We start from the raw sequence: 27002 nt of genomic DNA on the forward strand, positions 1-27002 counted from the left end.
GCAGGAGAAACTGATAGCAGCAGGTGTTGGAAGGAGGAGGATGCGGCAGAGGGGGAAGCAGTGCCACTTCCCAGACCTGCTGGGAGCTGACAATGGGGATGTGTAAGAGAAGGGGGCTGGGGCGGAAAAGGGGATATGTGTGAGAAGGAGACTGCAAAAGGGACATGCGAGAAAAGGGGGCTGGGAATGGAGGCTGACAGGGAAAAGATGGGAGAAGGGGGCTGTGGGGGGGGCTAAAAAAGGGGTTTTAGAGCTGGGGCAGAAAAAAGGGGGAGATGTGAGGGAAGGAGGCTTTAAAGGGGGGTTCTTGGGAAAAGAGACCTGGTATAGGAGGCTGTTAAAGGAAGACAGTTCAGGAACAGGATTGGAGCTTGGGACTGCAAAAGGTGAGTTGTGAGAGAAGGGGTCTGGGTCTGGGGGCTGAAAAGGAAGACAGGTGTGATAAGGAGACTGGGGCTAGAAGAGCAATTATAAGAAGGGGGTTAGGGTTGGGGGCTATAAAAAGGGAATGTGGAAGAGAAGGGAGCTGGGGATGAAAAAAGGGGAAGGTGGGAGAAGGGGGCTACAAAAGGGGACATGTGAGAGAAAAGGACTGGGACTGAAGCTGGGGGCTAAAAAGGGGGCATGTAAGAGAAAGGGGCTGAAGATAGGAGCTGGAAGAATAAGTGAAGATGCAGAAGCAAAGTTTGATGGGGAAAAGGGGAACGGAGAGGAAGTTCTATGGAGGTGAAGGATAGAGAAAGAGGACAGATTTTTAAGTTGGTGAAAAAAGGTGGAAATAGGGAAGGGAAAAGGGAAAATGGGAGCCTGAATATGGGGGTAAGACATAAGAAGAATAGCCATACTGGATCAGACTAATCTATTCTAGCACCCATTAATGTAACGGGCTTAAACATTAGTGTGACAATAAAGGTATGGAAAGAGACTTCCAATCAAACCAGTTCTGCTCTGAAGGGCCACTAACACTAGGAGCCGGCATGGTATGAGGCAGAGATGCCGGCGTGAGAGAACGATACTCCTAAAACGAAGCCAGCGTGCTCGTAGGCAGTGCAGCGCTTCTCGGGCCTGTTAAGTAGGCTTGCCATAAAAGGTTGATCTAATCGGAAAAGCCTTGCATCGGAGGACTCAAGGCTTCTTGTACGACCCCCATCTACCACCATGCACTTGTGTTTCAACCCTTCGCTGTTCATACCTTCTAAGCAGGATCTCTTCCAAGATTTTGGGGATTCCAAGGCCTTTAAGGACTGAACAGGGGCCAAACCTGAAGCTCCCACCTCTTCCTCTCACACCCCAGGACATATGGAAAATGGTAGCTTCTCAACTGGTAAATATGTAAAAAAAAATGCAGAATTCTGGGCTAGAATGGCCTGGGGCATCCATAAGAGGTGATCTCTGGCCAAAATGAGTGGTTTTGAGGCAACAGAGAAGATGTTTAAAAAAAAAGATTGCTAAAAATCCAAGACTGCTGCCACCAGAAAATCTGCACCAAAAATGGGCTGTTGGGAGTCAAATTTTTAAAAAAGCAATCTTAGGGGTTTGGAGGATGGGAAACCTAATCCTAACCTCAGAAACCCGTAAAAATGAAATTTTCATGCCCCCCCCCCCCTTTTCCAATTATTCCCATAGGGAACAACTGGAGTACTTACTCACTGTGACTTCTGGAGCTTGTCAGCTTGTAGCAGCCTGCCTGCAGGGAAAGGATTTCTGCCTCAGAGATTGTCAGAAACTCGACCGTCTATGGTGATCTTCCGGCTGCCTGAAGAACGGACCTCAACAACAGACTATCATCCCCGAAAATCCGCATGAAGCGACGGCGGAACAAACTACACATCTAGCTCCCTGATACCCATTGGTTGGGTTTCTTACTAAGGGGCCCCACATTCTGTGCTCACGCCTTTGAAGAATCAGCAGGTGAGCAGCTCCCAGAGGAACAGACCCCAAGCTCCTAAGGAACACCAAGCAGGCTGGTTCCACATATACGCCAAAGAGATTGGCTTGGGAGAAACAGTCCTCCAACGCGAGAATGTGTCCTATCCCCAGCAGTGTAAGCCCAAGAATGGGACCTCCAAGAACCAAAGCCACGAAGAAACTCAAAAGCCCAATGAAAAATGGCAAAAGAACATAATAGGGAGCTGTTATCAACTTAAGAAGGGGAGGAGATCAAGATCTTAAAGTGACACACTTCTGCAGATTCACAGCTAATGGGAATCAACAGCTAACGTATGGACTCCGGTGTATATGTAACAGAATTTAGGCACACCCATGTACTTGAACCTTTGTCCCCTTCTCTATTCCTCTCAGACATCCCCCATCCTGCAGCCATGTATGTTGCAGCAATTATTTTCTCCTTAATCATCCTTGCCCCATGGCCAAGCTCCAAGCAGCCTTCTATAGTTATGCCCTCATGTCCACAGACCTTTGCACTGATGTGTGTGTATGTGTTCGTGCAGCACTGCACAAAGATATGTTTCACTAATGGTGTGTCCCTTAAAGTCTCTCAAGAGAGGCTCCTGAGAAAATTAAAAGCCACAGCATAGGAGGCAATGTTCTGTTGTAGACTGAAATCTGATTAAAAGATATAAAACTCCCACAGAGGTCACTATCACTTGTACCACATTTTTTTTTTTTGGGGGGGGAAATTGGGGGCAATCTCTACCTTGAAACAATTAAACAAAAGCATTAAGAATACACTAACTTAAGTGTACAATTGGAGGGAATTCCCCTTAAGTTAGGCTTGAGATTCCATTAAATATTTAGAATATTTACATATTCTGATAGACTTGAGCAATCTCTATGATTTGAATGTGAGTCTGCTAATGTTGGCCATATGCGAGAACTGTTGAGGTGGTAAATACTCCTACTTTCTTTTACAGGGTGCATCCACTTATATAAGATCACCACGATATATAATATTTTAAATATGTCTATTATTCTTTCCAGGAATGACCAGCATTATAGCCATTATCTCTTATGTAAATATTTATGGCAGGGAAAAAAAACAGATAAGACACTTAAGCAACTGGCTCCGAAACACAAATTATTTTTTGTGCTTGCTGACAGAATCCAAGTTGGATCTTTATTTTTTACAAGGGGTGTACAATAATTTATCTACCTAAAGATGAAAAAAGTAGCAAGTGCATTGAAACAAGTCTATGCATATTGTGACATGTTTCAAAGTTAATCATACACAGATGCGGCTCAGTGCGAGTCAATGTCAGGAGAATCCTCTTGCAAATCAAGTAAGAAATGGATAGATTTGGAGCATCGTTCAGTGATAAAATTTCTCACAAAAGGGAACATGCCAAAGGAGATCCATGAATACATGACTGTAGTTTATGGTGAGTCTGTCCCATCATCCTACAAAGTAAAATTTTTGGGAGCACTACTACTACAACTATTTATTATTTCTATAGCGCTGAAAAGGCATACGCAGCGCTGTACATTTTAACATACAATAGACAGTCCCTGCTCAGAAAAGCTTACACTCGAATTCAGGCAGGACACTACTGGATTGGGGTCATTATGGTAGAGGAAATGTTATAGTGGGTATAGATATCTGACAGCAGTGAGTAGGGTTAAGAGTTGAAAGCAGTTAAAAAAAAAATGGGTCTTTAGCTTGGATTTGAACACTGCCAGGTATGGAGCAAGCAGTTTAAGTGGGGTAGAGAGTCCATTGAAAATGACCCTCACACTGGATGGGATGTGGAAGCAACTTCCACAGAAAAATGCAAGAAAGTTGAGGATTTAATTTTGTCAGACAGATGAATTAAGGTTTCCTGAATAGCTGAAGAAATGGGAATCTTGGCAGGTATAGTTTGGAAAATAATTCATGAAAAGTTAGGCATGTCCAAGGTTAGTAGTGCAAGATGGGTTCCAAGAATGCTGATGCCATGTCTGACGCCCACAAGGCTCCACTGCTGTCAGGAGAGCTTGGAGATGCTCCGTGAAGACCTAGTGAATATTTTCATTGTTTGATGACTGGAGATGAGACTTGGGTCTATCACAGAGATCCTGAGTCCAAAATGGAGTCAATGTAGTGGAAGCACAATTCATCCCCACTCCAAAAAAGTTCCAAAACATAAAAATCTGCAGGCAAATTCATGGCAACTTGTCTTCTTGAATGATGGACTTTTGCTTCTGGAGTTCATGCCACACAAGACAACCATAACCGGAGAGAGTTACGCTAACACAATGATCACTTTGCGGGAGTCAATCAAGGAAAAAAGACAAGGAAGGAAAACTCACAGCAGGTATGCTGCTTCTTCATGACAATGTGCTAGTGCACATGTCATGACAATCATAGGCTGCCATCCAAGAATGTGGGTTTCAGCAGATGAACCATCAGCCTTACAGTCCTAACCTGGTTCCCTAGGATTATTTCTGGTTCTAAGTTTTGAAGAAATCTCTCCGTGGACAGCAGTTTTCAAGTATTGAAGATGTCAAGGAAGCTGTGTTGTCCTGGTTTGAAGGTCAAACAGAAGAATTCTTTTCAAAGGGGTTAAAGCCATTGCAGGAGAAGTAGATGAAGTGTATGGAGCTATCAGGGGACTATACTGAAAAATAAAACAATTTTTTGAAAACTCTTTTCTTTCCTACTGAGATAGATAAATTATTGAACGCCCCTCGTACATGGCCTGGACAACCAGCTTCCTCTACAAAGTAGAAAACATATTATAGTATTCATTCTAAGGGGCTTTAAGTGTAAATTATGTTGAAGAGTAGTGAATTAATACAGAGTGACACCACTATTGCCTGTCTGTATTATGATGGTCTTTAAGTTGGGGAAGATCCAGCAAACCTCTTGCAAATAGAAGGGCAAAGGCATTTACAGTAAGCCCTCTTTATCCACAGGTTTCACATCCACTGATTCAACCAATTGTGGCTTGCTCTCTCTCCCTCCCCCCCACCTCTGCAGACACTCAAGTATACCCAGTGTACCTTTGCAAAAAGCCTCAGCCTTGTAGCAACAGCCACATTCAAAAGCTGCCTGCCCATTTTAAGAAAACTTCCTGGGTGAACTAGACCAGAGATAGGCCACAGGAAATCTTTGAGTACAGATGCCGATGCAGGGCTAGAGAATGACATGGGGAAAAAATTTGTCCCCGTCACTGCCCCATCCCTGCGACCACCGTCCCTGTCACTGCCCCGTCCCCGCAACCACTGTCCCTGCCCCATCCCCACCTCTGCAACCACTGTCCCTGCCCGTCTCCGTCCCTGCAACCACTGTCCCTGTCCCATCTCCGCAACTACTATCCCCGCAGCATCCATACAAGCCTCAGTACTGCAATATTTAACTTATTCCTTCCTTATAAATCAAAGTTCTGGCTGCTGAACTAGAGAAAGATTCAGCTGGCAGGGCTTTGTTTATAAATTTTTATCAACACAACTAATATACTATTTTATCCTAAAGCAAAAAAAAGAAAAATACATTTTTTTTCTACCTTTGTTGTCTGGCTTCTGCTTTCCTCAAATTCTCATTCAATTCCTTCCATTCACTGTCTGTCTTCTCTCTGCGTCTTCCATTTGCTCTGTTACTGTGCCTCTCCCTTCACTCCCCCCCCCTCCAAATTGGTCTGGCATCCATCTTCTTCCCTCATAAGAACATAAGCATTGCCCCTGCCAGGTCAGACCAGGACTCCATCGTGCCCGGCAGTCCGCTTCTGTGGCGGCCCTATAGGTCCATGACCTGTAAGTGCTCCTAACCTACAACTTCCATACCCTGTTCGCCTAATGTCCAGTGAAGTAACCCTCCGCTCCCACCATAGTCTGCCATATCTGTCTTCTTCCCTTCCAGCATCTTCTCCCCACTCTGTTTCCACATTTCCCTTCAGCGTCTCATTGAGCTGTTTGGAGCTGAAATCCAATTTCCTATAAACCTCCCCCACCAGCCTCAACTGTAGTAATCCCAAAGTATACTAATCCCAAAGAGGTTTACAAAAGTGGCAGTTGAGTCAGAAGTTGAAAGACAAGTTTTGGAGAAAGACTGTGTCAGTGTCTCACACTGCAGCAGGACTGTAAGGAAGGACTGCAGGGTGTTGCTTGTCTTCAGAGACAAGAAACTGAAGTTTGGCTGCTTCTGGAAGGAGAAGCAGCTGAGTTTTAAAGAGTTATTACATTACATTAGTGACTTCTATTCCACTCGTACCTTGCAGTTCTAGGCGGATTACAAAAGAAGCTAACTGGACATTTCCAGGAAAATTACAATTTAGGAATTAGGATTACAAAAAAGATAACTAGATATTTACAGGAGATTTACAATTTAGGATTACAAAAAAGATAACTAGATATTTACAGGAGATTTACAATTTAGGAAGCTGTATACATGGTTGATACTTTGAAGAGAAAAAATTACCAGAGAGGGGGAGACTTTGAGGGGGAATTTACAAAGGGAAGAGTTAAGTTATCTGAGATACTGTTGTTCTGGTCAGTAAGGAAGACCCTGGGCCAGTGAGCAGGTGAGTTTCACAGATAGGTTTTGCTAAGGATGTGGCAACCTGGGGTCAAAGGGGAGCTTGAACAAATTTTTCTGCTTGTAGCAGTTATCCTCCTTTTTGGTTGAGATCCCATCTCCCTTCCTCCCCCTTACCTTTGCAACGCGTTTTAAGTGAGTAACTTGTTCAAGCTGCTGAAGCCTGCGAGCAGTCGCATGCATCTGTGGGCGGAAGCTTCTCCTCTGACGTAAATGGAAGTTGCTTCAGAGGAGAAGCTTCCGTCCACAGACGCATGCGACTGCACGCAGGCTCCAGCAGCCGAACAAGTTACTCACTTAAAACGCTCCATAAAGGTAAGTGGGGAGGGAGGGAGATAGATTCAGGTAGGTAGGAAAGAGGGAGGGGGCCATGCTTGTTCCCTCCCTTAACTGCGGGGACAAGGCCATTCACCGCTCCATGGGGTGGTGGATGGCCTTGTCCCCGTACCCGCAGTGAGCAATTTATCCACCCCCACTGTTTCAGCGAGCTAGCCGCGGGTAACAGCCACCCTGTCATTCTCTATGCAGGGCCAAGACTAGCTGCAAAGGTATGCCAGATGGACTTGAGCATCCTTGGATATTGGTATCCACGGGGGGCCCTGGAACCAATCTCCCGCAGATACCGAGGCATGACAGTAATTTCTTTTTCACATAGTTCATGGTGATAGTAAGATGATATCTTTTCAAGCTTTGCAATTGGAGTTTAAAATAACCTCTAGAGATTATTTTGCTTATTTATAGTTCTGTCACTATGTGAATACGTTGCCTTTGTTTGTATTGACAGATGGTATTTTAGAAGCTCAGAATCAAACACGTTTATCATTTTTCTAAAAAGACAAATGATTGGATTGTGAAGCTCTGGCAGAAGTGAAGGGCAATATACTGAAAGCCAACATTAAGAAGGTTAACAGTGGAGTGAGGGAAAAGCAATATAAAAATTGTTTGAATACTTCTGTTTCACCTTGGAGAGCATAGTGAGTGCACATTATAGAAAACTATGGGGTCCTTTTACAAAGGCGCGGTAGCAGTTTAACGCGCGGAATAACACGTTAAACCGCCTGCCGCGCTATTACCTAACGCCTCCATTGATGAGGCGTTAGTATTTTAGGCTGCCTCGGGGGTTAGCGCGTGATGAAATGTCCCATGCACTAACCCCTGTAACGCGCCTTGATAAAAGGAGCCCAATGAGTACTCAGTGTAAAATGCAGGGAGCTACATGATTTTGGAAAAAGTTGTGCCAAGACTGTGGGAATTTACTAGGAATTTCTATATATGCAAATCCCAATTTTATATCTGAAGTGGAGGAAATCCATTTTATTTGATCCAAAGTGACAAGAGTTTATTTTTAAAAAAAGCATTTCTAATTGCTCATAAATGTTTCTCATTACCCACATCCCCAAACTTAGTAAATAAAGTGCTACATTCATTCAATTTAAGCACTTCAACCGCTCTAATGTACATTTGAAATACTGTAACATGAATTAAGTTTGAATAAAGGAAGTGTAATAATCTCCCTCTCCTCTTCCCCACTTCTCCGACCAGGCTCTGCTCACTCCCTGGCACCATACCCTCAATCGACCAATAAAAAACAAAACAAAACAAACAAAAAAAAAAAAACGAAAGGCAAAGAAAGCTACCTGAAACCTAAATTATCCTACCGAAACCGACTATCTACCAACGTATGGAAACAGACTACTTGCTATGTAATGTAATGTAACCTGACTTATCTTCCAATGTTATTAAGTCTTTACCCTCATTCTGTTATTAAGTCTTTACCCTCAATCTGTATTCTCCAATGTCATGTACCCTCCTGGAAATGTCCAGTTCTCTTCTTATGTAATCCGCTTTGAACCGCAAGGTACAAGCGGAATAAAAATCACTAATGTAATGTAATGTAATAATAAATATATAAAACTGCCCCATTCACTCACTCAGCCCCCTTGCACTCACAAGTCATCCATTCACTCAATGAGACCTGCTCCAGAAGGCCTTGAGCATGCACATATGCTCAAGGCCCAGTCGGAGGAAAGGCACGATCTTCGGGCACTGGCACCTCCTGTGGGTTGGAGCTGCATGCCGTTGCCACATTGGGGGGTAAGCTTTCAGTTTGGGCGGGGAATGCCGGTTAGAGGGACTTGCAAATCGACTCAATGCTTGGTTTGCGAGTCACGATTTGCGAGAATGTTTTGCTCGTCTTGCAAAACACTCACAAACCGGTGCACTCGTAAACCGAGGTTTGACTGTAGTTTGTTTCATGACAGGGAGGCCCAATCTGTTAGGATAAAATAAGATGAAAAGTTGAAGTGAAGACCTGTGTGGCTTAGTCCTTTCTATGTAGTAAGCAAAGGCATGCTTACAGTCCAAAGTGTATACAGCTGTTTCTGTAGGATGAGAATGAAGCTTTTTCTTTTTTGGGTGGGGGAGGGACTGGAAGCACCATGGATTGATTCAGGTGAAATTCCGTGACCACTTGTGGGAGGAATTTAGGACAGGTCCAGAGTACCACCTAGTTGGATAAATAGAGAAGAAAGTCCAACACTGAAGAGAAGAGGAGGAAGCATCAAGGTTATGGAGATTACACCACGAATTGAAGTGTGTCCACTGATGTTGATAGCATTGCTGAGTAGAAGGCTTTCTGGAAGCAGTTATAATGGCTTGTACCGAGTCAGAAAGTTAAAAGCCTGCTGAAGTCAGACATCACAGTTACTTACTATAACAGATGTTATCCAGGGACAACAGGCAGATATTCTCACATATGGGTGATGTCATCCATGGAGCCCCGGTATGCACAGCTTTAAAAGTGCATTGCCACTTTAAGAACTTGAGAAAGTTTGCAAACTGCCCACACCATACTTCCACGAGTGCCTTCCTACCCGACACTGCTCGCAGCTCCTCAGTTCTATAAGCAAGCTAAGAAGCCAACCAGGGGAGGTGGGTAGGTTGTGAGAATATCTGCCTGCTGTCGCTGGATAATACCTGTTATGGTAAGTAACTGTACTTTATCCCAGGACAAGCAGGCAGCATATTCTCACATGTGGGACTCCCTAACTTACTAGAATAGGATGAAGGGAGAGTTGGCCATTAGGAAATTAAATTTTGCAATACCGCTTGGCCGAAGTGACCATCCTGTCTGGAATAAGATTAAAGATAGTAGTGTAATGTGAAAGTATGAACTGAGGATCAAGTAGCAGCTTTACAGATTTCATCAACAGGAGTGGAGCGAAGAAAAGCAACTGAAGCTGCCCTAGCTCTAACTTTATGGGCTGTGACACGACTCCCTAGTTGCAGCCCAGCCTGAGAATAACAGAAAGAGATACAAGAGGTCAACCATGTGGAAATCGTTCTCTTGGATACTGGACATCCCAATTTTATTAGGGTCAAAGGAGCCAAAAAGTTGAGGAGATGTTCTATGCAGTTGAGTGTTCTGCAAATAGTAAGTCAATGTTCGTTTGCAGTCCAGAGTGTGAAAAGATGTTTCCCCAGGGCTTCTAACTTGACTGGACGCTCTTTGCCCAAATGCCGAATTAATTTTGTGAAAGTCTTTCAGTTGGAAACTTAGCTCTTTGTGGAGATTTTTGAGGAGACTTCTCAGAATGGCGAAGGAATGTGTCAAAATCGATGACGTCGAGTCTGGTGCCAATCCAATAAAGATAATGATGACGATGTATGTGACTTCCTTTTATGCTTAGAAGAGCAGGAAGGAGAGTGGTGTTTACGCTTCGAAGTAGCTGAGGGTGAACGTTGCTGAGTGGACTTGGATCATCAAGAGGATGAAGAACGCTGATGTCTTGAAGAACTGGATCAACACTGTGATGAAGAAAGGTATCTGTGATGAGACACACTGTTTTTATGCATGGAACAGCAGCGTGATACCAGAGATCCAGTATTGGTACCACAGGAACTGGTAACCTTATGCTCAGGCTGGACCGGTACCGATGGAGAAAGTCGAAGCAAGAAACTTGAACATGTCACTGACTTGGAAAAGTGCTTTGAGCTTCTCACAGAACGAGAGCACTGGTACCGTTTGGTGTTCTGCCAATACCATCAGTGCCTTCTCTGGCCTCGACGAGGGTGACCATGAAGAGGGTGCACACCTCGATGTAGGAGAGGCCAGATGTAAGAGCGGATGTCACTTGGTCAGCATCAAGGGGCACAATGCAATGTTGACCTGCAAGACCTGTTGGAAAGCTGGCGGCTTTTTAGCTGGCTTACCCGATGAATCAATGTCCAATGACGCAGACATCGATGCTTTCAATGTTGAAGGCTGTGATAATAATAATATAACAGTTTATATACCGCAGGACCGTGAAGTTCTATGTGGTTTACAATAATTAAAAGATGTTACAGATTGAATGGATTAAACAATGTTCTGCCGGTTAACATTGATTGAAAGATGCTACAAATTGAGTGGATTTAACAAAGTTAGAAACTAGTGATTAACAGCTCTAGAGATCAGTTATTGTGGAATGAAGTTAGTTACCTAAGTACTTTAGGAACAGATATGTTTTTAGGCGTTTCCTAAATTCTTCATAAGTAGTAGATGTAAGCAATTGTTCTAGATCTTTACCCCATAATGCTGCCTGGTGTAAGAGGAGATGTTGATGATGTCTTTTGAATTTACATCCTCTAACCGGAGGATCCATACCAGAGCCAAGCAACTTTTCTTGTTGGAACTTTCGACTCTTAATGGTACATCTTTGCAAGGTAGAACACCGCGCGCAGGATTCAACACAATGTTCCGGCCAAGGCACTGTAAGTACCAAACTATGTGGGTCAGTGATAGAAATTTGCCGTTGGCATCTACAACATTTTTAAAAACCAGTAAGTGGCCGGGACACTGACGGAAAAACCACCTCAGCCAAATTAAATTCAATGGTTGAGGAAAATGACAAGGCCTCAACAGGCGAAGCCCGCAAAGTGAGAACAGAAAGGAAAAAATGTCTGGTTGTTTGTTTTTTTTAACTCACATAAAACACGTATCTAAAAGACAAAGAAAAAATGCAACTAAAATATACGCGTGAGCGGGAAGACAAAGGCAAAATTTGAACATACGTTCAAAAAACACGACTTCTTAGCTCCACGGAAAACTAAGAACTGAGGAGCCGCAAGAAGGCACTTACGGGCAGTTTGTGAGAATATGCTGCCTGCTTGTCCTGGGATAACAAGAGGTACCAAGCTGTTAGGTGCAGAGATTGCAGATTGGTATGTAAAAGATATCCTTGACTCTGAATGAGCATAGACCATAGATTCATTGAATAAACTTGGAAACTTGGTTTCCAAGTTTATTCATCCCTTGATATACTGTTTATCAAGGAATACCTAAACAGTTTATAATGTTTATAAAAAGTAAAAATACACTGAGAAAAAACATAAAAGCAATATCAAATATAAGAAATCATAATTAAAATTATTGGGATTGACAGTTGAACGATACTTACTGAAACAGTGGGAGAAGTGGGGGACAGGGGAGTTAAAAATATACATCAAGATTGAAAATAAAAGAAATAAGGGGAGGGAAAAGTGGAAGGAGAGTACTGAAGATTGGGTAAAGCATTTATCATTCTCCGCGGATTGTTTTTGCGTTCTCTGCATGGTAAGTCTCATTTCAGAGACATCCTTAAAGAGGAAGGTTTTTATTTTGGATTTAAATTTGTCTAACGATGGCTCTAATCTGATGTCTAGCGGTAGAGCATCGCTTAACAAGAAGTGGATATGTCCTAATAAAATTGGTGAACTCAATTTATTACATAAAAGTCCTTTATTCATCAAATGACTAAATGGATCAAATTCAATGACTTGACATGTACATACCACGCTGAGGACCAGTTTCATTTTCTGCGCATATCCTGTTTGAAGAATCAAAAGCTTATGCGTATATAAACGCTTAATACTCCTGAGGCAGGCTGGTTGTGGCCGAAACATGTACATGTCGAGTCATTGAGTTTGATTCATTCAGTCATTTAATGAATAAAGGACTTTTATGTAATAAATTGAGTGCACCAATTTTATTAGGACATATGCACTTCTTGTTTTGCAACTTTGAGTTTGTAGATTTGGTTCTCCTGTGTTTATCTCTCTCTCTCTTAGTGGTAGAGCATTACATAGAGATGAGGCGGTGACCAAGAAAATGACTTTACGCATTGTGTCATAGAATATCTTCTGTATGGATGAGATTGCTAGTAGATTTTGACTGTGAGATCAGAGAGCCTGGAAGGGGATATAGGGAATCGGGTGTTTGTCGATGAAAGCGGGGATATCAGTGTGTTTGGTTTTGAAAATATGCAGAAGTATTTTGTATGTTATACAGTGTGATGGGCAACTTAATGGGCTTTGCGGAGGAGGGGAGTGACATGATCAAATTTTTTTGCTCTGTAAATGAGTCTGACTGCTGTGTTTTGTAAGATTTGAAGATGACCAAGGTTGTCTGGGCATCCGAGGAGCTATCAGGATCATGGTGGCTGATTCGTGCTTGAGCCTGACTAAGGTCTTTAGAATGAGAGGGATTGGCGGAAATGCACAGAGGAAGAGGAACTTGTTCATCCAATCCAGAAGAAATGCAAATGCTTTGAAACGAGTTGAGTACTGCCTGGAGCAGAATTGAGGCAATTTGTGGTTGTGGGAAAACGCAAACAGGTCTACCTGAGGAGTCCCACAAAGAGAGAAGATGTGGCATAAGACTAAAATTGAGAGACCACTCATGTTGTTGGAGAAATCTACTGAGCTTGTTGGTAAGGGCACTCTACTTGCCTTGCACATATATGGCTTTGAGAAAAAAGTTGCAAGGAATTGCCCAATTTTAAAATGTGCTTGGCTTCTTGACACAGAAAAAGAGAACCCGTGCTCCCCTGCTTGTTGATGTAGTACATCGCTACCTGATTGTTTGAACAAGGAGGACGTGGTTGGAAAGATGCTCCTGAAAGGCTTTTAGAGCATTGCGAATTGCCCGCAGCTCTAACAGGTTGATATGGAATGTCTTTTTTTGAGCAGATTACCAACCCTGTCCTGAGACTGTCCAGGTGGGCTCCCCAAGCATACATGGACGTGTAGGTGGTGAGCACATTTTGATGTGTGTGTGGGGGGGGGGGGGAATGTGAAACAACAAAACTCTGGAGAGATTTGTTAGATTCATCTACCACTGGAGAGACTGACGAAGAGGTGAGGTAACTGTGATTCAAAGAGACAAGGAATCAAAGGCTTGAGACCATTGAGATGCTAGGGTCCATTGAGCTGATATGAGATGAAGTCATGTGAAGGGAGTGACATGAACAGTGGATGCCACATGATCTATGAGTCACATCATTTATCTTACTGAATGGTATAGAGAGTGGAGACATGACTACAAAGATGAAGTAAGGTCTTTGTTCAGGTCAAAAAGCCCTTAAAAGAGTGGTGTCGAGTAGGGCTTCCATGAATTCCAGCACTTGAAAGGGTTGAAGTTGCAACTTGGGAAAGTTGACTTCGAATCCTAGAAACTGGAGAAAAATTATTGTTATCTGTGTTGACAAGTGCACTGCTTGAGGAGATGGAGCTTTTATCAGCCAATCATCCAAATATGGAAACACTAGGCACTTGGTGAATATTGTTCGAGAAAAAGCTAAGTCAAATAGTAGAACTTTGTACAGGAAGTGTTAACGAGCTATCCGAAAATGCATAAATTTTCTGTGATCGAGATGTATGGATATGTGCATGTAGGCCTCTGTCTTGAGAGCATAGCCATTTTCACTTTTCTTTCACTAGATATTTGTTTAAGGCTCAGAGGTCAACAATTAGATGAAGACCACCCGTCTTCTTTGGAATTAGGAAACACCTGGGGTAGAACCCCTGATTTTTCAGAGAAGGGGGAACTACTTCTATGGCATTTAGTTGAAGTAGAGCTTCAAATTCCTGAAGAGGTGACATCTGTTGAGATGTGAGAGAGGACTCTCTTGGAGGGTGGTCTGGAGGAATGGTGATAAAATGGAGAGAGTAAACTTCCTTGATGACCTTGAGCACCCAGTTGTCCATGGTGATGGGAGTCCAGAGCTGATTATACAACAGAAATCGACCTCTGATGGGTTGGGGAAGAGGATGAAATTTTGGCTATGCTCTCTAAAAGCACATCAAAAAGACTAGCCTTGCTTCTGAGGAGCCAAATACTGAAGCTTCTGAGGCCTCTGCTGTTTCTGCCTCTTCTGTGGTGGAGGCTTAGAAGAGGATGTTGTTTGATAACGCCTCTTATAGGAAAAAGCAGCAGATCTTTGAGAAGGCTTAGATCAGGGATCCAGTTGTCCCCTCTCAATCACAGAGGAAGGTAGGGGAGGGTCATCGGTGTGGGCAGATTGAATGGGCCGTGGCCCTTATATGCCGTCAGTTTCTATGTTTCTATGTAACTTGTGGCCCGAGTGCCACGTGCGGCCCCGTGAAGTATTTGCAGTGTCGATGCAGTGTTTTCCTCTGCTGCTCCTGGGTGTTTACCGTCTTGCCAGCTCCCTCCTCTGTCTTGCTGCAGCGTTTGCGCATTTGTGCAGCCCCAGAAACATTTTTTTCTGAAATGGGTACACATAATTCTAGCTTGACTTCTAAAATCAGCAGCTAAGGAACATAATCTTTTAAGGTGTAACATTTGGCCAACAGGTATACTATCTCTCAACTGCTTCGGATGATAACTACGATAGTGCAGTACAGTATTCCTGCCGGTAGCCTTCCTGTAAATAATGGTATCAAAGTGACCCAACTTCAGGCGAAAACGTCAAGGAAATTAATCTGGCAAGCATCAAAAGATTCAGAAAATTTTAAATTATGATCACAGCTATTGATATAAACAATAAACTCCAAAGCAGTCACAGACCCAGAAATGGAAAATGCCAAAACTCGCATAAGGCAAATAAAGCGGCAGTCACATAAGCTGATCCAGCCAAAAGAGGTTGAGGAGGATAATCTACAGCCTCACTCTCCAGGGTGTGCAGGCGAGACAGATAGGTGTGAATAACAATAGACGATGCCAAAGCAACCTGAAAGCCCATAATAGCTGCATAAAAAAGCCTAAAAAAGCCTAAAGACGACAACATCCACACAACAGTCCTGCATATCTGTAAGCAACAATGCACTTTCCCTGGGTAGAGAGGTGCAGTCAGTCACCTGTGCAACCAAAGAATTCACTCTAGGCTTATCCAGAACCTGCGAGCACTCCAGTGCCAGAGGGTACAAACAAGACATGGTCCTCACAAACGTAAGAGCACATTCCAGATAGTCACATTGCTCCGATATTAAAATGCTCTTATCAGGGTGCCAGGGAAAGGTGGAAGACTGCAAGCATGCACAACAAAGCCAGGAGCTGGCTGAGTGACTAAATGCAATTCTTGCAAAGACTCAGAAATAAGATCCGCAAAGCCGCAGACTGAAAAAAGATGATCTGTGCGATCGTCCCCAGGTCCAAGAGCCCCTTGAAGGATCCAAAGATCCAGAATACAGCCCTTGGTCCTCTATTTTTTTAAGTGCTGCACCTTCAAACAAGGGGTCACCAAGCTGGTCAGTAGTAGAAGTATCAGGCACAGGCAGATCAGGGCTGACTGAGACAAGGACATGCAAATAGAAGCAATGCCACAGAGAACAAAGAACATAAAAGAGTTGCCACTGCTAGGTCAGACCAGTGGTCCACATGCCCAGCAGTCTGCTCACGCGGTGGCCCTCCAGTCAAAGACCAGCACCCTAACTGAAACTAGCCCTACCAGCTTACACACTTATTTATCAGGAACTTGTCTAACTTTGCCTTGAATCCCTGGAGGGTGTTTTCCTCTATGGCAGACTCCGAAAGAGCGTTCCAGTTTTCTACCACTCTCTGGGTGAAGAAGAACTTTCTTACGTTTGTACGTAATCTATCCCCTTTCAAATTTAGAGAGTGCCCTCTCGTTCGCTTAACCTTGGAGAGGGTGAACAACCTGTCCTTATCTACTAAGTCTATCCCCTTTAGTACCTTGAATGTTTCGATCATGTCCCATCTCAATCTCCTCTGTTCAAGGGAGAAGAGGCCCAATTTCTCTAATCTTTTGCTGTACAGCAGCTCTTCCAAAACCTTAACCATCTTCGTCGCTCTTCTCTGGACCTTTTCGAGTAGTACCAAGTCCTTCTTCATGTACGGTGACAAGTGCTCTATGCAGTACTCCAGATGAGGGCGCACCATGGCCCGGTACATCGGTATGATAACCTTCTCCGATCTATTTGTGATCCCCTTATTATCATTCCTAGCATTCTGTTTGCCCTTTTCGCCGCCGCCACACATTGCGCAGACGGCTTTATCGACTTGTCGATCAGAACTTTCCTGGGAGGTTTCTCCAAGTACCGCCACAGACATCCTGTATTCGTGCATGAGATTTTTGTTATCGACATGCATCACTTTACACTTGTCCACGTTGAACCTCATCTGCCATGTCGATGCCCATTCCTCAAGTCTGATTATGTCGCATTGCAGATCTTCGCAATCCCCCTGCGTCTTCACTACTCTGAATAACTTTGTATCGTCCGCAAATTTAATCACCTCGTTCGTCGTACCTATGTCCACATCATTTATAAAGATGTTGAAGAGCACGGGTCCAAGCACCGAGCCCTGTGGCACCCCACTGGTGATGCTCTTCCAGTCTGAGTATTGTCCATTTACCCCCACTCTGTTTCCTATGTTCCAGCCAGTTTTTAATCCACATGAGTATTTCACCCTAGATTCAATGGCTCGCAATTTTCTGAAGTAGTCGTTCATGCGGAACCTTGTCAAATGCCTTCTGAAAATCCAGATATACAATGTCGACTGGGTTGGCCTTGTCTATCTGCCTGCTTACTCCCTCGAAGAAGTGCAGCAAGTTTGTCAAACAAGATCTTCCTTTGCTGAAACCGTGCTGGCTGGTCCTCATCAGACCGTGTCCGTCAAGGTATTCAATGATGTGATCCTTTATCAGCATCTCTACCATCTTTCCCGGTACCGAGGTCAGACTCACCGGTCTGTAGTTTCCTGGGTCTCCCCTGAACCTTTCTTGAAGATCGGAGTAACATTCGCCACTTTCCAGTCCTCCGGGATCTTTCCTGTTTTGATCGACAGTTGAAGCAGTTCAGCTATGGTCCATTTTAGTTCCTTGATGACCCTCGGATGGATGCCATCTGGTCCCGGGGATTTATCGCTCTTAAGCCTATCAATCTGCCTGCATACCTCTTCTAGACTGTCTGTTAACACTGTCAGTTTTCACTTCCAGCCTGATGGGTTCCAGTATGCTGTGTATATCCTCTTTGGTAAATACAAACGCAAAAAATGTGTTTAGTCTGTCAGCGATTGCTTTGTCCTCCTTTAGCGTTCCCTTTATTCCTTGGTCGTCCAACAGTCCCACCGCTTCCTTCGCGGGTAGTTTCCCCTTGATATATCGAAAGAACGGCTTGAAATTTTTTGCCTCATTGGCTATTTTTTTTCCTCGTAGTCTCTTTTGGCCCCTCTTACCGCCTTACGGCACCTGCGTTGATGTTGTTTGTGCTTATTCCAATTTTCGTCTGTTTTTGTTCTTTTCCATTCTTTAAACAAGGTTTTTCTTGGTCTCTGATCGCTTCCTTAACCTCTACAGTGAGCCACGCTGGTTCTTTATTCTTTTTCCTTTTTGATCCCTTGTTGATACACGGTATATATAGATTTTGCACCTCGGTGACCATATCCTTGAAAAGACACCAAGCTTTACAGTGCGGGACAGTGCAGGGGAAGAATGCCTGCTTCAAATCTTTGGTGTTGTTTTTTAACAACTGTTTCTGAAACTCTGAGAGTCTCCGGCTCCTGGGGCACAAAGTCACCCTCTGATAATTTAACCATGCGTTTTGTAGGCTGCATAGATACCACAGCCATGCGCAAGGAATTATCAGCCTTACAGAGCCTCAAAAATAAAGAAAGCTTACCCACTGGGCTAGCTGAGCATCTTGTCACTTGCTTGACCAAGGGAGTGGCTAAGCTTTATACTGCCGACCCTCCTTTGCTGTACCATGCGACATGTGGCGCAAAAACACTCATGGAGCGCCTAATTTGCGCAATCCTGGCAAGAATTCACATTAGGAGGGCTTAGGAACTCCATCCCAACAATATTTGAGGCAAAAATTACAGTTTTGGAGAATAGGAAGCTTCTGAACAAAAAAACCCCGCTAAAAATCCAATATGGCTGCCACTGTGAAATTCGCACCAAAATCACAATATTTACCACACTTGAAGTAAAAAAAAAACCACAAAATGGAGATTTTAGGATTTTTCAGCTGGGGGAACACAGGGGAACATACAGAAACCTTGAAAACCCCATTTTCCAGACCTCCTTCAATCCATCTCACAGGCTGTTAACAGCCTATACTCGTTTGTGGATCTGTGCTGCAGCCTGCCTCAGCCCTCTCACAGTAGCTGGATTAGAGAATTACTGCTTCATGCTGGGACTAGTTCTGCAAAGTTGATCTTCGGGCTGCCATTCAGATTCCATGTCTGATTGCACCTCCACCCCTGCGGACTGACGGATGCGCAACAGGATGGGTGGAGGCAAGAATACGCAGCTGGCACCCTGCGAAACACCGCCGAGCCACATAAGAGCACATAATAGCTTGCGCTTGACCCCTGATTAACAGTAAGTGAGACAACATCAGGGACAGCCCTTAGTTCCACAAAAAACTAAGCAGGCTGGCTAATAGGAACCCACTGGGATTGTCCTGTCAGCTACAGACCGAAGTCTATTCTCAATGCAATTGGCAAAGCTAAATAAATGCTCTGAGCACAAGAATCCTGAAGAAATAAGGCATAAAAACAGTGAATAAAACAATAAAATGTGGAGAGCAAAATGAAAACACTCCTTTAGACACGCTTGCAAAGGGATGAACTGTAAGTGGATCTAAGGAGCTCAGTGAAATACAGAGGAGAAACAGAAAACTGGATTCCTTCTGCAGATTACACGTGGCCATGGGGACTCTAACCACTTGTCTAGAAAGTCTCCCCTATTGCAATGGAAATTTAATTTGCCATTTAGATGTTCAGTCTTCCAGGCTAGTAAGGTCCTCTTGCAATTTCTCATATGTGATTCAAGAATTCTGAATAGTTTGTGCCATCTGCAAATTGAATACCCTTACATGTTCCCTTTTCCAGATCATTCATAAATGTGTCAAAAAGCACCATTCCCAGTAGAGATGCCTGTGTCATTCCACTTTTCATCTTCTTCCATTTAGATTAACTGGCCATTTAATCCTACTTTCCCTTTTCTTTTGTTAAATCTCTTTATTATTTTTTTGCCAAACAAATCCATAGCCATCAGGAAATATCAGTGCACATTTGTTTCTTACATGCAACAGTTTAAAATAATGCTATTGTTAACACAGTGCTCAATGAGAACTCACAACCTGATTTCTCTCCATGCTCATTCACCACTTCCACCCACCACCAAACAAACCACATGTAACACAAAACATCCCTCATCATCTTAGTAAGACTAGGATTACCAATTCACGAAAAATTGCTTATTTAACATATTATGGGCTTCTTTTACTAAGCAGTGTTAGAGCATTTTACCACGGGCCGGCAAGGTAAATGCTCTTACACTCAATGAATTCCTATGAGTGTCGGAGCATTTACCTTGCCAGCCCGTGGTAAAATGCTCTAACAATGCTTAGTAAAAGCAAGCGTATGTGTCTTGGAAGAAAGAGCATTCCAGTAGGGTTTCCATAAAACTGAAAATTATTCCACTGTTACTCCTCCTTTTTATTTATGTCCAACTGATCTATGGCCAATAGGAAGATCATCTAAACGTCACTGAGATAGAGAAGGAGTATCCTGGCTATCAGAAATACTTTACATTAAAAAAAAAAACCCATCCCTCTTGTTGTTTTGTATCAAATTAAAAGGAGTTTTCATACATCTGATTAGGCTTTCCTAGCAAGTTCCCACAGTGTTGCCACAACTCTTTCCAAATTCATTCAGCCTCCTCACATAACCAAAACACATGACCTAAAGTAACTCTCTACACTTTGAGCACTTGGGTCAGGAGGTTTTATAAATGGTGTTGTAAGTTAGGCGGCAGTAGGAGTCATACCGTCACCTAACATAGTTGCTCTAACTGGTTTTAATCAGAGCGGTAATTGACCATGCCATTAAAAAACAATTCAAAACTTGTTTAAAAAAAGTAGTTTAAATGTTATTTCTGATTACACTTGTTGTTAGTTGAAAAATGAATAAAGAATTAAAAAAGAAAAAAAGTAGGCGCTGATAGACGCCTACAAAGGTAGGTGTTGTGATCATGTCTAAGGAGGCATGGTTAGGGGTGGAGATGACCTTAGGTGCTGTTACACGTGATTCTCAAAAGAACTTATGCATCTGTAATGTATGCCAGTAAAACCCTGGCCTACACTGCAGATGCCTAAGTTTTCCGGTAGGCGTCGTTAGCTGTGATTCTTTAAGCGGTGCTTAAGTGTGATTGACACATGGCTGGTGCTGTTTTTCTATGTAGCTGCAAATTTAGGCACTGTTTACAGAATCTGGCCTTTATTATTTCCTATAATATGAACTTATTATGCTCTCCAGAGTGAAATAGTAGTATGCAAACAAATCTTATACTGCATTCCATCAATCCATCACTGTGTAACCTTCTTAATGTTAAACTACCTTTCAATATATCCCCATCCCTTCCTCCTTTCCTTCTCTTCACTCTTTCTACGTCTATTTCTCACCCTTAACATTCCCTTTCCAGTCTAGCTCCTGATCTTTTATTTATTTTTGTTCCAGCAAGCCCTTACTGTGCAGGAATCAAAATACGAGGGCAAATCAAAAATTAAAGGCAATAGTTAAATTACGCAACAAACAGAGGTAGCAAAATGCAACATATATACTCGTACATTGCCTGTTGGATAGTTCGTCCACACATAGTGCAGCACTCGGCCTTTAGTCATGTAGCTACCATGAGGTCAGAAACATGGCCACTTCATTGCAAGATTGCACCATCGAAGACCAAAATGCAGTAGTACACTTTCTTTGGGCAGAGGGAGTGAAACCTGTGGAAATTCACTCAGTATGGATTTTAACTCAGTATGAGCACCATGAATCAACAAAAGGTTTATAAGTGGGTAAAAAGGTTTAAAGTGTGAAGAACAGGTATAACAGATGAAGTCGTTCTGGTCACCCATCAACATCACACACACAAAAGTATATGGGCAGGGCCGATGCCTTGATTAGAGAAGACCGACGGATAACGGTGTCTCAAATGGCTGCAAATTTGGATATCTGCTATAGATCTGCATTTGCCATAATGCATGATGACTTGAGATACAGGAAAGTCTGTGCACGATAGGTTCCCAAAAAGCTTAGTGATCTGCACAAGCAATGGTGTGTGGAAGTTGCGACCCAGTTCCTGAGAAGGTATGGAGATCCAAGTATTCTGGAGAGAATTGTCACCGGCGACGAGACATAGGTGCATCACTACCTTAAGAGCAAAAGACAAAGGATGGAGTGGAAACATCCATTTTCTCCAGCAAACAAGAAATTCAAACATCAGCCCTCCTCCCAGAAAATGTTAACCTTCTTTTGGGACATAAAGGGGCCTATTCTGGTGCATTTCAAAGTGCACAGGCAAACAGTGAAAATTACTGTGCACTACTGAAAAATGAACTTAAACCTGTCACAGAAAAAGAGGAAGAATGTTGTCGAAAACAGTTTTGTTGCACCATGACAATGCACGTCCTCATATAGCAAGAGCAGCAGCAACAGAAGAGACAATGCAAAAGCTTGGATTCAAATATCTTCCATATTGTCCTTACAGCCTGGATTTGGCACTGAGCAATTTTCACATCTTCGGTCCACTGAAGGAGGTCGCAGATTCACCTCAGATGATGAATTAAAGGAAGCGGTGCTCACCTGGCATCAGAAGCAGCTGAAAAACCTCTCTGCAGGAATGCAGAAGCTAGTTGAATAATACAACAAATGCGTCATCTTGCATGGAGACTATGTGGAAAAGTGATATGTTCAATTGTTCAGTTACTTCTATTAAAGCCATTAAATGCATTTTGCCTTTACTTTTTGATTTACCCTTGTACCTATCTCAACATAATAAACTTAAGCAGATCGTGCATATGTCAAGACAGAGAAAGTATTATGTATAAGAAATACACTGATACGAAAGAAAAGGAATTTTTACCTGGGTTGTGGAACACTATTTGTGGGGTACTGGGTTGGGCTTTAGGTGTACGAACTGGCTGCAATGGGACCAGTTGGATAATTTGCCCATTAGGATGTTTGAACAAATTGCCTCCTGCAGGGTTTTTGAGGGGCTGGAGGATCATTCTTTGCCCCTGAGCCAGCTGTACATTTTGTATTGGTCGGACAGCAGTGGAGTTGGACTGGACAGGAATCAGAAGCAAACGTTGCCCTTGACGTTTCTCTGTTACCGGAGTTAACAGCTGGGGACTGGAAACTTGGACGAATGTTTGAGAAGTGGCTTCTTCTAAAGAATTGGAAACAAAATGCAAATATTCAAGATACCAAAAAAGGCAATGATCATAATTTATCCTATCCTTCCATAAGATCTTTGATGCACAGAGATAAATATTGTACTGATCAGAACTGAACAATTCAAATAAAATAATCCACTTTACAACACAATATTTTTTTTTTCAGGATACAGAATTTCCAGTTCCTATGTTACCAAGGTCACTGTGGTTAGAAGACAAAAAAGAAAATTAAAAAATTACTACTATTCTTCTCATGAAATATTCTTTATTTCAAAGGAGCTCATGAAACACTATTATTAGCACTGCTTTTACATATTCATAAAGGTATTTTGTAAAATTACAAAGGTGACCACAAACTTGGAAGAATAAAGGCCCTCTGAAGCAGAAAAAATGGTGGTGTAACTATTTTTATCTGCATTTTCTAAACATATTGAAAAAAAAGAGTAAATGAATGATGACAACGTATGATTATAACTCAGAGTAATAATTTACAGCAATATGTCCAGTGAGCAGTTTAATGCTCTTAGTTCTTATGATTCCTCTTTGTGTTGAATAGAGAACAAGTGATATATATATTTTAAAAATTGTTGAGAAAGTTTGTTTCAATTTGAATAAAAAAAAAAAAAATCTGGGGTCTTATCCAGGGCTGTGGAATTGGTAGATAAATCCTTCAACTTCGACTCCTCAGTTTCTGGTACCCACAACTCCAGTACCCAAAATTGTCTCTGACTCCTCGACTCCAACTCCACAACCCTGGTCTTAACTACAAGTAACAGATTATAAGCCTGCCGGGATAGATAGGATTAGGGAAGAACAGGTTCTAGACAAAAGATCACTTTACAGGTCATGGATCTGATGGGCCGCCGCGGGAGAGGACCACTGGGCGCGATGCACCTCTGGTCTGACCCAGCGGAGGCAAATTCTTATGTTCTTATGTACTCAAGAGTACCTGAATGTAAACCGCTTGGGCTAGTGGTGTACAAATACTAAAAATAAATAATAAATAGCTCTAAGAAATGTAGTCCCTCATCCACAAAGACTGTCTGAATTCAAGAAAGCGTGGGACAGGCACGTGGGATCTCTTAGGGAAGAGGAAGAGATAGTGGATGCTGCGGATGGGCAGACTGGAAGGGCCATTTGGCATTTATCTGCCATCACGTTTCTCTGTTTCCATGTCATTATTCGGCATCTCAATTCTTCGCCTTCTCCCATCACTGTGTGTCTTCAAATATCTCTTCCACAGAACAGTGGCAGCACATATCAGTATAGTTGATGGTCTAGTTGTACTGGTGCACTGCCGCTGTTCTATGAAAGAGAAATTTGAAGTTATATAGCAAAAGGGGAGCGTAAAGGAAGGAGGAGACCAAACCCCCCCCCCAAAAAAAAAAAAAAAAGAAAAAGAAAAAGCTTTTTTTCGGGGGGGGGGGGGGGGGTGTCAGTAGAGACATTCTGGTTCCAAGTGTGTGTGTGTGTGTGTGTATATGTGTGGTGGTTGGGAGCAGCAGCAGAGAGGGTTTGCTAATTCTATGTGTGTGTGGCAAGTAGAAGAGAGGGCATGCTGACTGCATTACTCAGCTACTGTGTTACTAGTTCATTTGTGTATGGCCTTGACTTATACATGAGCCACACCATTTGGGCCATTTCTTCATCCCAAAATTGTCCTCAACTAACACACAAGATCGATTTATAGTCAAGTATATACAATAATACAAATGTATTATCTATTAAGAGTCTGCCTTGTGTTTAATTTTGGTTTGGATTATATAAATTTTTACTGACATTTATTCTATTCCATGTTGGCCCTTGTTTATGTATAAGACAGAAGGTAAAAAATACACTAAGGGATTTAATATGATAAATCTTGTATTCCTAAAATTAGCTGAATATTTATAGTACAAGAAATTGATAAACAATCAAACAAAAATGAAAAATAACCAAAACACTAAAGCCTGAAAGCAGGATGCTAAATCTAATGGTATGCTCAGTGCTCCAACAAACAGGTCATAGATGTGATAGAACATTTTAAGAGAGGAACCATCATAGCTGCACCATGTTCTTCAATGATACATGTAAAACCAAATTTGGTTTATTTGCGGAATGGATTTCAGCTTTAATGTCAGGTACAAGGTTTGGATTGGGACGACATCTTGAAGACACAAAAGAGCTTAGTACAGCTACAGTTGCATGCCACTACATTAATTGAATATTGTCATGTACAGCGAGTCCTGTGAGAACTGACTGCAGCCATTCAGGAAGCAGCACCGGCCCAGGCAGGAGCATGGAAAGTTTGTTCTGCTGGCCAATACATCACTGAACCACCAGGCTATAAATGGCATGTAAAAAGGTACGATGGGGAGGGGGGAGAGACATTTTTTAAAAGATACTACGACGGGAGGGGGGCATTTAAAAAGTACAACTGGGGGGCTTTTAAAAAGGTATGACAGGGGGGCAAAAAGTTTGTATCTTCGCTATAAAAGATGCACCGACATTTCCACCCACTTTTGAGTGGGGAAAAAAGTGCGTCTTATGGAATGAAAAATTTGGTAATCCAGTGATTCATCAGGTGAAGAATTGAGTTCCAGGGAGCAGTTTGGAAAGTAAATAAAAAAGATAAGGTTAATACTACAGCACCCATAACATTGGTTAAAGATGTTGACATCCTGGAATTTTTTTTTACAGATGTAGCTCTTAACAATCAAAGCAAAAAGACAGTCAAAACCAATAAAATGAACAAGAATTAATTAATGAAATCTTCAATTTCTCCTCACGTTCTCTAGACAGATATGAAATGGAAGTATTACAACTAGAGATGTCACTTGTTCCTTCCCTGCACCATGATTCAGTCTCTGTGAGATGCCAATTACAACGTACTTCTCTCAGGCCTCCCACGCACCTGTCTCTCACCTCTTCAATCCATTCAAAATGCTGTTGCGCGACTCATATTCCATGAGAGCCGCTATTCTCACATTACCCCTCTCCTCAAGTCGCTTCATTGGCTCCACGTCCATTTCTGAATACAGTTTAAACTCCTCTTGCTGACCTACAAGTGCATTCACTCTGTAGCCCTCCCAATATCTCTCCTCACTCATCTCCCCCTACGCTCGCCCCCGTGATCTCTGCTCATCGGGCAAGCCCCTCTTAGATGTACCCTTCTCTTCCACTGCCAACTCCAGACTCCGTCCCTTCTTTCTTGCGGCGTCATATGCCTGGAACAGGTTGCTTGAATCAATACATTGTGGTCCATCACTAGCAGTGTTCAAATCCAAGCTAAAAGCCCACTTTTTTGAAACTGCTTTCAACTCTTAACTCCCCCTCACTGCTGTCAGATACCTATACCCACTATAACCTCCCCAACCCTGAAATGTCTTGCCTAAATTAGATTGTAAGTTCTTCTGAGCAGGGACTGTCTATTGTATGTTAAAATGTATAGTGCTGCGTACACCTTTCAGCACTACAGAAATAATAAATAGTAGTAGTATTGATCTGGAACCAATGGAGTTTTCACCATTTGGTAAGCTTCCATCAACCTGGCTCCCAGCTGGCATTCCTGATCTTTCCATTACTGCATTTGAGAAATTGGTCGTCAAGGATATTGAGCATCTTCAATTGGACACAAAGAAAGTGTTGAGAAGACTCATTGAAGATCTCCCTACTGATTTTAAGAGTGGATTAAGGGAGGTGCAGTAGTAGTTTTGGATAAGGCTCAGTATTTAGCCAAAGCATATCAACAACTTAATGACATTGAATGTTATGTTAAATTGGGAACTGACCCTACTGAACATATAAGGCAGCTCTTCTTGCTCTTTGCCTATCATCAGTTAACAGGCCAAGATACAGTATGAGATGTCAACAACAAGAATATGCACAACTGACCTGCTGCAGCCCCCTTTTAGCCTTCAGTGACAAAATTATCTGATGCAAAAGCACATTGACATTGATTAGAAAAGACCAATGGATAACAGTGTCTTATATGGCTGCGAATTTGGATATCAGCTATTGATCTGCATTTGCCATAATGCATGATGACTTGGGATACAGTAAAGTCTGTGCATGATAGGTTCCCAAAGAGCTT

The 27002-nt window shown here is 42.6% G+C and overlaps 1 protein-coding gene across 7 annotated transcripts in view; it reads right to left on the minus strand.

Moving 5' to 3' along the window:
• The window catches only part of MGA (MAX dimerization protein MGA), a 479481-nt gene that overhangs the window by 186098 nt on the left and 266381 nt on the right, over window positions 1-27002 (minus strand). For all 7 annotated transcript variants that reach the window (XM_033951892.1, XM_033951893.1, XM_033951894.1 and 4 more), the window contains one exon: window positions 22618-22923. In XM_033951892.1, coding sequence (XP_033807783.1) covers window positions 22618-22923 — 306 coding nt within the window. The remainder of the gene's footprint in view (window positions 1-22617; window positions 22924-27002) is intronic.

Source organism: Geotrypetes seraphini, chromosome 7, assembly GCF_902459505.1.
Source record: "Geotrypetes seraphini chromosome 7, aGeoSer1.1, whole genome shotgun sequence".
Classification (NCBI taxonomy): Eukaryota; Metazoa; Chordata; class Amphibia; order Gymnophiona; family Dermophiidae; genus Geotrypetes; species Geotrypetes seraphini.